Below are 10805 nucleotides of genomic sequence, written 5' to 3'. Positions count from 1 at the left end.
CCCCAGTGATCAGTACAGAAACAGAAAGGCTTCAAATGATCAAATTAACCGGAACATATAGAGACGGACTGTACACATACATACATACATACATACATGCATATACATTATATATGTATTCTGAGTTATTATTTTCTGTTTTAAAAGTGCAAGGGGTCTGAATAAAGTGTTGGCTGAACAACACATCCACGCCTCTTCTGTCAAATTGCGGTTTCCTTTCTTTTGTTTTTTCGTCGCACAGGAGTAGAAGTGGCTGAAGTTGAACTCCGAGACATTACAGAAACTGTGCAATTAGCGACAAGCTGGAGCCAATTAAACCCCCCGCTGTCTGGTCGGAGCGGCTATAGGCTTTAATCAGCCGCAGTGCAGCCGCCTGGCGTGTGAACAGCTCAAGAGGGCCGCTGTTGCCCCACCGCGTTGCCCCCCCCGACTTATCAGCGGCTGGGTGGGAGAGTTGGGCCGGGCAGCGGAGGCAGAGCCGCACTCCTCCCCTCCCTGCTCAAAGAGATAAGAGATGAAGAGAAATACAATACAATACCCACAGAACTCACACGTCTGTCCAGCGACGTGTCACAGTATTAACTCAAACTGCTTCGAGCGCAACGACCCGGTGACTTATTAGCAAGTATTGAGCGTTATTGAGGCGGTTTGAGCCCCACCACCTGCATTGCCGTTCGGTGGACACCAGGATGAAGGAGGACGAGAGCGTGAAAAGCAGCAAAAAGAAGGCGAAGAAGGAAGATGCCTGGAGATCAGAGGGACCCAAGGACCCCGTGGCCATGGTTGGTGTCTTTCTCTGCTGGATGCACATTGTCTTCGAGCCTCAAACTGCAGCAATATGATTAATAAAATGCATTTAATACCTTTGACTGTTTTCTAAAAGCTCCAAACAGATCTGGAATCCCTTGCAGTCAGAAATAAAAAAAAAAACACTTCCTGAAGCAAAGCAAAAAAAGAAAGAAAAAGAAAAGACAAGCGCAAATTCTGACCCTGCAGAGCAATCATCCTGTTTCAGCCGGTTCTTGAGTGTTTCTTCACCATGTTTAGCATCAATCTGCTCGTCTGCATCAGCTGTAATTATACTTCTCCTCCATGCATCCATGTGATTGCTCGTCAGCGCTCGCTTTATCGTTTTAATTGTGTTTAGCTGCTGGAGTGGCATAAAAACCACTTCTCCTCACAAAAGCCAAACGAGGGACAAGAACTTCAAATTAACTACAGATTGAAAGTCCTGCACACAGGCATGATGCAGTGCTGCCTGTGTGCAGGGTTTGATTCCGAGCAGTGTGTTGGTTCTCCAGGTTCCTCCCACTGTCCAAAGACTGATTAGCAGCTCTGAAAAGTCCACAGGTGTGTCTTGCTGTGTGCCACTAGTTGTTACTGTAGTTTATTAGCCATACTAGCTTTTCTAAAGATACATTTTGGCTCCCCTTTAACAGATCAGATCAACATACCATCTGTCTTCTGTGGTTGTTTGTCCTGTGCTAAGTGTGGTGGGGTGCTGGAGTCTATCCAGATGTCTCAGGGTGGAGGTGGGGTTGCACACTGGACTGGTCCCCACTTCAACACAGAGCCCCATAGAGGAAAAACAATCATTTGCTGTACATACCTAAAGTTTTTCATTTATTCAAACGTGCACATCTTTGGACTGAGAAAGCGTAAAAATAAAACCCATGCAGCCACATGGAGGCCATGCAAACTCCAGGTAGAAAAGTTCCTGAATGGGAATCAAACCCACAACCTTGTGCATTGTGAGGATCTTACGTTGGAACCAGTAGATTTAAGGAAGTAACACATTAAACAGCACCAAGAAAGAGGAAAATGTTTTACATCGAGTTACCGGTGAAAATTGTCAGTGACCACTTTTATTTTTCCCACAGACACTTTGTATTTTTTTAAGACGGAGCTTAGCGCACGTTAAAATAAATGGCTCACTTCCACCGTCCCTCCGTTGTGCTGTCAGCGAATGCAAAGACCAGCGGGCCACGGGCTTCTTGGACATGACACAACTATCAATTTGAACCGCGGGCATCGGGCTGACTCATGCTGCCTACAACCCTTCAATCTTCTCCGCCGAAGATTAATGCCGCCAACGATAAGATCCCCTCCCCTCTCTCGCCCTGTTGCAGCTGAGCTCTCTCCCGGAGAAGCAGCAGCAGGAGATCCAGAGGGCGCTGCATCTCTTCTCCCTGGGCCAAGGACTGCCCAAGACGCTGCAGCAGGCCAGGACACGCACGTACCGCTTCTGGGAAACACAGCCCGTCCCCAAGCTGGGTAAGAATGAAGTCTTCATCCAGAGATTTTTTTTTTTTTTTCTGGGAAACTCAAAGTATCATCTCAAACTTAAACTTAAAGCAGAATTGGGAAAATGCCTTATTTGCCTCCTTGCTGGAGAGTTGGACAAGACGATCAATAACATTGAAAGTGACGCCAATCTTCTCATCCGTGTGCCAGAAAGGGAATAAGTAGAGTTATGTAAAAAAAAAAAAAAAAAAAAAACATAAGATGCTTTATGGAGTGAGAAAATTTGTGCTGCCCATAAAACAGATGGAAGTGCCGACAGTGATGTGACTCATGGCCCCATAACGGAGGACGTAACCAGTGTCCGCAAGGAGCCCTACTCCCTGCCTCCAGGCTTCTCCTGGGACACTCTGGACCTGAGCGACAGCACAGTGGTGAGTTCCTCTGAGCTTCAGAAACGGATCCACGCCTGCTCACTTCTGAGCTTTTGGGAAGTAAGGGAGGGAGCGGAAGCATAGGGAAAAAAAGTGAAATCTGAAAAAAGTGAATAATGCCGTTGCAACTTTCATTCCATGCAGCTGAGGGAGTTGTGCACTCTGCTGAATGAGAACTACATGGAGGAGGACGACAACACCATCAGATTTGACTTTTCTCCAGAGTATCTACGATGGTAAATTCAAGCAATTTGACCTTTTCAGTGTCTTATTAAGACCAAGTGAGGGAGTCAGTGCACTCTTTAAAAACTTTCTGTGAAATGTAATAAAATGTGATGTAGATGACTGGAGCTGTAATGTCTCACACCTACCCCACCCACCCCAGTACCAATACAAAGGACAAGAATATAGCAGACTATTATTTTCTCCTCCCCCTCTCCCATCTTGCAGATTTCAACATTGTCAACTTGTTGATGTGGTTCATGATGTCATTCTTAGCCTTGAGGGAAAATTAACAAACCATTGGATGGCCGAGTTTCTCAAACCAACCAGTAGAAATCATTTCAAATAAATGACTTTATTATGGTCTCATGGTCAGGAATAAGTGGGTATTGAAAATGGATGGATGGATGATGGTCTCACTTTTATATGAATAGCATAAGTTATATCCTGTTAAAGTAAATGTTGATTTGTGTGAGAAAAAGTTAATGAGGCTACAGTCAGAGGAAAGAGACTTTCATATTTGCTTCCACATGCACACAGCACAACTGTCTTCAAGGCCGGTTTATTACTGAGGTCTCATGTGTGAAATCTAGTCAATCCATCATAGTTGACTTCAAACTGAATACTTTTCAGCTTGTCTGAATGCAAAATGAGCTGTGAGTTTTTGTTTAGCTAATACTAGGCCAATACTGCTGGACTCGTGGGTAGTTCTATAATAGAAATTGAATTAAATTGATTTAAAATACATTTCTTCATTAAAAGAAGAGTTTAAAAAGTGTATTTTATACTCTCGGCTTCCCCAAGAATTTAGTTGGAAGCTTCACATCGTCAACGCCAGTCCATTTGGCTACTGCTTGCTAACTGATACATTTAAATTGAAAAAAAAAGAAAAAAAAAGCCAAAAGTTTGCGTCGAAGGCGACCGTTTCATCAGTTTGCCACCTTTCCTATTATTCCTCTCAGAAATCTGCCAAACATTTCAGCAATAATTAGTCTCTGCACTATCATTATCTGCGCTATCAGTATTTCACCTACTTAGCTATGCGGCCAGCAGAGGCACCAGCGCACTCGAAACTCTTTCCCTCAGCATTTCTCCTCGTCATTAAGATCTGTATGAAACAATATCTGCACCTTTGGGGAGCCACTTGCACCAAACACACTTAACATTGACTTTGAACAGGATAATTAGAACTCTCGTGCTCCAGCTGCTTCCAGTGCACAAGCCTTAATCAAATGTCTCACGTGCAATTCTCCTGTCACACCTTTACCTTAGTCAGTGTCTGTCAAACTAACTCTTAATTATCTCGCTCATATTTTCGACGATACCATTCTTTTTCACTTAAGGGCTCTGCAGCCTCCTAATTGGTCGGCCCAGTGGCACTGCGGCGTGCGAGTGAGCTCCAACAACAAGTTAGTCGGCTTCATCGCTGCAGTCCCGGCGAATGTCTTCATATACGACAAGTAAGTAGCTCCGCCTACAATCAAGGAGGCGAGCTCATCGGCGATCTGACAGACAGTAGCCGCGTTCGCGGCACTCCCTTGGCAAGAGGCTGTTCTGACGGCAGCAGACCTCTCAGATTGGATGCTGACAGTAGTGTTTTTTTTTTTTCCTGCAGGGAGAAACGGATGGTGCACGTCAAATTCCTGTGCGTTCACAAGAAGCTGCGCCTCAAGCGGATGACTCCCGTCCTAATCCGAGAGCTCACGAGGCGGGTCAACCGGCAGGGCCTCCACCAGGCTGTCTACACGGCTGTCAGCGTGCTGCCCACGCCACTCACTTCCTGCAGGTGTGAGGAGGGTTACACTCGAGTCGCGGCCCAACCGTCCTGCAAATAAAGCATACGGTGCTTTTTTGGCTTGTGCTGCATATATACATATATTTCCCGGCGAGTCACTTAGTGTGCAATAAGTAAGTAGCTTTGTCTACATGCATATGTACACACGCTGTATATATACAGTATATACACATGGTATAAAGATATATGTCTGTGCAAGCAAGCGACTCCAATGATAGTGCATGAGTGCAAGAGGACACAAAGTAGGTTCATGAATTAAATTAGCTGCATAAGAATGGACCCTCAGTTTGTGCTATGGTTGAAATGACCACTTTAGCTCGGCCTTTGTCCCTGTTTAGTGGACCTTGTTTGGCAGCCTGTTTGCAATCTGACAACAAAAAGTGGCAGGATACAAAGGAATCGCCGGAGTTCAGTTTGGGACAACGCTGCCCGCGATGAAAGTGGTGCACTGCATTGTAAGTGCAGCGTTTTTGAGTCCATTCACGGAAGTGAGCGCAGCCTCGATTTTGCCAAAAAAAAAGTGACAGGACGTTTGGCAGATTGTGTTTCAGTTCTGTTCTTTTATTTATGGGTTCAAAGCAGTCTGAGAAATGAGATATTTATGAAAGCTGCTGGATTCAAGTGTCGATGAATGATGACCCACTATTTTTCAATTGATGTATTTTCACAGAGTGGATTTTTATTTAAAAATAAACAGTGTGTGTTTATATATATATGTATATATATATATATGTATATATATATGTATATATATATATGTATATATATATATATATGTATATATATATACGTATATATATATATATATATGTATATATATATATATATATATATATATATATATATATATATATATATATATATATATATATATATATATATATATATATATATATATATATATATATATGTATCATTGTGGTCAGCACTGTCGCCTCACAGCAAGAGGGTCATGGGTTTGATTATCTGTGCTGGGACCATTCTGAGTCAAATTTGATTGTTCTTGTGAGTGTGTGTGTGTGTGTGTGTGTGGGGGGGGGGGGTTCCTTTGGTTCCCCTAACTGTCCACAAACATGCATGTGAGACAAATTCACGATTGTTTACATATGTTGTTAACTTCTTAGTTATCCTTTAGAGACTTAAAATTTGAATAAGTTATTGGTGATTAGTTGTCTTCCACCTAGTTTGTGGCTCATGGTTTCAGTCTCCTGATGTACATGATAGTGGAGGATGCACTGCTTCAGTGTGAAGTTTTCATTGATCACAGCTTAGCTATTTCTAACTAATGGACTCTGCAGATATTGGAACCGCCCGCTGAATACCCGGAAGCTGATGGATGTGAGTTACCCGGGACTGTTGCAGGGCACGAACACGCAGAGAGCGGTCAAGTTCAACCGGCTGCCCGAGGTGAGGCTGTGCTGCCACCGGCAGGACGAAATCCGCTAGTGCAACAAAAGTGCTGATTTTATTGCACGACCTCATGGCCTTGTCGCTCTTTTGCAATCCTGCTTCTTCCAGGTGACAAAGACTCCTGGTCTGCGTCAAGTGACCAAAGAGGATCTTGCGGGAATACACTCACTACTCCAGCAAGATCGTTGCAAGTTTCACCTCGGCCCCATCCTGTCCGTGGAGGAAGTAGAACACTGGTTCTTTTCAAAGGAGAATGTCATTGACACCTATGTTGTGGAGGTAAAATTCAATGTACTTGTTCAAAAAAAAAGACTGGTTGCACGTAGATTAAGACTCAGTTCTTTGACACAGGGGCCTGATGGGACACTGACAGGTGTGGTGAGCTTCCACAGCGTCTTCTCCAGGGTGCTGAACCACCCAGTCCACACTGGTCTGAGAACAGCTTATCTGCTTCATGTTGCGTCCACCGACACAGATGTGATGGACCTCATGGAGGACTGCCTGGTCCTGGCGAAAGCTGTAAGTATATCAGAATCGGGATGTCCCTTCTTATTTGACCTATTTGAAGTCTTCTTTGAAAAGAAAAATAAATCAACATTTTGGTATGAATTGAAAATTGTTGGACATTTTCCTTACTTACAGAAAGGCTGTGACCTCTTCTCTGCTCTGGACTTTATGGAAAACCAAAAATTCTTGGAAAAGCTCAAGTTCAGCATTAGCGACAAGCGTCTCCATTTCTACTTGTACAACTGGACATGCCCTAAAATGAACCCAGACAAGGTATTACAGCCCCTCCTGCTGGTTTGTCTATATTATAAAATACTATGGGTTCAATCAGAGAAAAGAGATTTTAGCTCCATGTTTGTTTTGAATATATTATGTCATATTTTCACATTTTCTTTATGATGTACATGTAGCTCAGTAATTGAGCTACATGTACATTATGTAGCTCAATTACATGATAACATATATGTATCTATATAAATATATATATCTTATTTATACGGTATTTACAGGTGGGCTTTGGGCTGCCTGGCTAACCAACGATGGAAAGAAGATCCACATATGATGATGGCAGGATTAATGATGGATATCAAGACATCAAACCTCACAACTGCATTGCATGAAACCTAAGTTTTAAATATTGGACTGACACACTGTAATTAACATTAATTATAGTAATCATTAACATTCTTCCACTTAAAATTTCCCAAGTTAAATTTCATTTTATTTGACATTGTTTGTTTTGTTAGCCGTTCCCCTTCTTCAATTTGCAGTGCTCTAATGACCAAAAAACATTCTCTTCGCTGGTGCACAGCTGAGCTCATGTACAAAATAAAGGAATTAGTAAGAAACGCACTTGAATTGGAATCTCCATCACTGTCCATGGAGCGAAGCGAATATGAACACTCTATTGCTTAAATCCTAGTTTTAATTTATGAATTAAAAAAAAACATTAGAATAATGAATAAATGAATGAATGAATGAATAAATAAAATAAAATAAAATAAAATAAAATAAAATAATGCAAGTTTTGCTTTGCTGCTGCTTTTTAAAACTGCAGTTCGATAAATGTACAGCAGGGGACGGTACAATCAAAAACAATACTGCCCCTTCTTTCCCGAACGTAATTTAATATTTAAGCCAGCTCTTGACAAATGTGTTTCTTAGGTTTCAAGCTTAGAGGGCCTGGCTAATTGTCTCATTGCTATTCCAGAGTGGGTCGAAAGATGATTAATGGGGCAGAAAGGAGGAAAAACTCTGTTCAGCTCTATTTTTTTTCCCAACGTAATATTATATCTCAATGAAAATGGGAAGTTTTACCTCTCTTGACACTTGACAAGAAACAGAGAGTGATATAATCGTTGTTATTAGGCTACTTTCCAACACGGGCGGCTTGTAATACGTTGGATGTGGAATGTTTAAAAAGACTATCACAATCATTGGCATTTCCAACACAACTGCTGCAGAGAATGTTCGACAACGACGCATGATGCAGCGTTGCCTCCTCTCTCAATTAATGAATCGTATTTTTGGCTTCAGCCGTTCGAGGGAAGTGGGAATTTACGAGACGTGCCTGAATGCGGCAAGGCGCCGCCTCTCGACCAATCAGAGGCGGGCAGGCTGTTTAAGTTTAAAGTTACCGGACCTGCTAGCTGCAGCAGCAGCAGCAGCACAGCCTGCCTTCACTTCACTGCCGCCGCTGACGCTGCGACTCACACAGGCGGGACGACACCGCGTCTCCCTCCGCTTCCAGTGGGAGAACAAAGTTTTTTCTCTCTGTCTTCATAATATATTATATTCCGATCAAGCGCAGAGCCGATCACCGGCGACTTTGTGCACTTTTTCCCCCCGGCGAACTACCAGGACGTCTTCTAGATCATCAGATCGACATCCACACAGTACTCCATTTAAAAAAAAAATATATATATATATACTATTATTTTCTTTTTTTTTTTTTTTGAAGCATCATTGATTGTTTTGATCATTCCGACCAGTGTCCCGCAGCCACATCTCCATGGATGTTTCCCTGGCTTGAGCAGACCTCAGTGACGGAGCACTGTGCAGGTACGTTGTTTTCTTTGGTGCAGCCCGGGTGCTCGTCTCCCATCTGAAACGGACGCTTCTCCCGCACCAACTCGCTGCGGGGATCATCTACGGTTCACGCTTGCTTGAACTTGAGCTGGTTCTGGGGCTTAACCCAATAGTTCCGTGACATTTTGGGTTGCAGCGTAACAAAAGGGCGAGAGAGAGAGAGAGAGAGAGAGAGAGAGAGAGAGAGAGAGAGAGAGAGAGAGAGAGAGAGAGAGAGAGAGAGAGAGAGAGAGAGAGAGAGAGAGACGCTGTCACGTCAGACGCACAGCTGTCAGCAGCCTCGTCAGGCCGCCCCACTTCCTTAAATATTAACACACTTTTTTTTCTCACGACGAGAGACAGACAGGAAGAGGCTGCACGTAAACACCAGGCAGACACACATCATCTGTCCTCGTTTTTTTGTTGTTTTTTTGCCCCCCCGTGCAATTTGCCTCTATTTGCATCTTTGCATAAGGCAAGGCTGCTGCAGCACCTCAGAAGAAATTCTACCTCTGTGACTCTGTTGACCTGCGAGGTGCAGCAGATCAGCTGGTCTGGCAAACAGTGGCAGCAGGGGTGCAACAATACCCTATGGAAACACAGTGATAGGAACGTTGGAGGGTCTTTAAACAGATCCGTTTAAAGGAGTCATTCACCACTTTGTTGTAGCTGGGTTTTTTTTTTTTTTCTTCTTCTTTTGAATAAGTTTCCTTACTGTAATTTAGGCCTTTATTCTGCTGTTGAATTCCCCAGAACTGAGAACACTGTGAGGGAATCAACCGCTTTGCTTGCCTAGACATGCTGTTCTGGAAATCGGCCATTTGTGTGATGTCACAAAGGGCACCAATAGTCCTCCCTGGGTTGTCACAACGCACCTCTAACCGACCCCATAGTGCCTCCTTCCAGGTGTGTGCAGGCTGCAACCAGCGTGTTTCTAGATGATGTCATGCGATGCTGCTCCAGCCTGAATAATGAATAAAGATGTAGGCAGTGAAAGGGTCCTTTAAATTTGCGCTGCATGCACGGTGGAAGTGGCTGCAGGTTCTCGCCTCTGGGTCGTCTGCTTTTTCTAGATTGTCGATTTGCTTTTTTTTTTTTTTTTTTTTAAAGTGACCTTTTTTCTGCTGTCTCTTCTACTCAGTCGTCTCCTCAGATCTTTCTGTAGGTAATAAGGACGATGGCTTGGGGGGGGGGGTATTGTTATTAATTCTCCAACTCAAGAGTTTGTACAATGAAAACTTTTCACGTCCGCTCTGATCTATGATTCCTTTTATTCCTTTAATGATCCTCTATCCATCACATCAAGAGTAGCTGTTTCCTTTTTTTTTGTTCTCTCTCGTTCTCTCTCTCCATGGAATGGAATAAAAACTCATTTTGCCGTCATATCCAAGGGCTATGGTATTTGAGGATTGCCAGACTGTAATTTTCTTGGCTGCGTGGCTCCTGGTCGGCCTGTGTCACAACAGGCCTCCGCAGATCCTCCACCCCCCACCTCAACCCCCCCACCCCCCATCCCCTCAAAGCCACAAAGTGTGAGGCAAGGCAGAAAAGGGAAAGTGATGCTCGACTTCACAGGACAAAAAAAGCCCCCATGAACGTGCGGTGGGTCGGACAGCGAGCAGGACGGCGCACGTCTCTCGCGTGCACAGCGCCGCCTCCGTCCTAAACAGCAGAGAGCTGACGGATGGACGGAACGCAGCGGGAACGTGTCAGGGCAGGGAGCTGGCTGGTGTTCCGGCGTGAAGCCTCTGCGTCCTCTTCCAAGCGTGGAAGGAGACCCAGAGACAAAACGCCTCATTGTTGTGGAAGGAGGAGCAGGAGGTGTTGTGTTGCGTTGCGTTGCATTGCGTTGTGTTGTGGTCTCGTAACCGCTCACCTGAACGCTGTGCGACAGATGACGTTGCCCCCTGTCAGGACTTTGTTATTCGACACGGCCTGGAGGACCTCCTGCATGCTTCCCGCTGCAGAGACTTGTCTTGTTCCTCGCTCTGACCGCAGCTTACCTTGATTATTTTTCTTACTAAACATTCCATGACAGCGGGAAGTGTTTTCCAAAACCTGTTTTTCGCAGTATACTTTTGCTTTTAGTGTGTGTGTGTGTGTGTGTGTGTGTGTGTGTGTGTGTGTGT

At 44.1% G+C, this 10805-nt stretch overlaps 2 protein-coding genes across 3 annotated transcripts in view; both read left to right on the top strand.

The window, feature by feature from the left end:
- Positions 1-484: 484 nt before the first annotated feature.
- On the top strand, positions 485-7461 carry LOC142889374 (glycylpeptide N-tetradecanoyltransferase 1-like). Its single transcript, XM_076028073.1, has 11 exons — positions 485-782; positions 2130-2274; positions 2548-2675; positions 2820-2911; positions 4241-4357; positions 4513-4683; positions 5991-6099; positions 6211-6381; positions 6454-6621; positions 6745-6882; positions 7119-7461. Exons 1-11 carry the CDS (start codon positions 690-692, stop codon positions 7140-7142), a joined length of 1356 nt encoding a protein of 451 aa, XP_075884188.1. The 5' UTR covers positions 485-689; the 3' UTR covers positions 7143-7461.
- An 801-nt stretch (positions 7462-8262) lies between these two features.
- The window catches only part of svild (supervillin d), a 48178-nt gene continuing 45635 nt past the window's right edge, over positions 8263-10805 (top strand). Inside the window, exons 1-2 of one of the 2 annotated variants that reach the window (XM_076028075.1) lie at positions 8263-8504; positions 8601-8670. The gene's annotated coding sequence lies outside the window, so the exon portion shown is untranslated. The other variant, XM_076028074.1, reaches the window with a different exon arrangement.

Source organism: Nelusetta ayraudi, unplaced genomic scaffold (assembly GCF_046127955.1).
Source record: "Nelusetta ayraudi isolate G7.1 ecotype Tasmania unplaced genomic scaffold, CSIRO-AGI_Nayr_v1 ptg000022l, whole genome shotgun sequence".
NCBI classification, from domain to species: domain Eukaryota; kingdom Metazoa; phylum Chordata; class Actinopteri; order Tetraodontiformes; family Monacanthidae; genus Nelusetta; species Nelusetta ayraudi.
This window is presented reverse-complemented; position numbering and strand designations above follow the sequence as displayed.

What these genes read in the sequence shown, in the direction of transcription:
- LOC142889374 (XM_076028073.1), top strand. Translation starts at nt 690, where the DNA reads ATGAAGGAGGACGAGAGCGTGAAAAGCAGCAAAAAGAAGGCGAAGAAG. An exon ending in ACAGCCCGTCCCCAAGCTGG is followed by an intron (nt 2,275 to 2,547) that starts GTAAGAATGAAG and finishes CCCATAAAACAG; the next exon opens with ATGGAAGTGCCGACAGTGAT. An exon ending in AGTTCAACCGGCTGCCCGAG is followed by an intron (nt 6,100 to 6,210) that starts GTGAGGCTGTGC and finishes TGCTTCTTCCAG; the next exon opens with GTGACAAAGACTCCTGGTCT.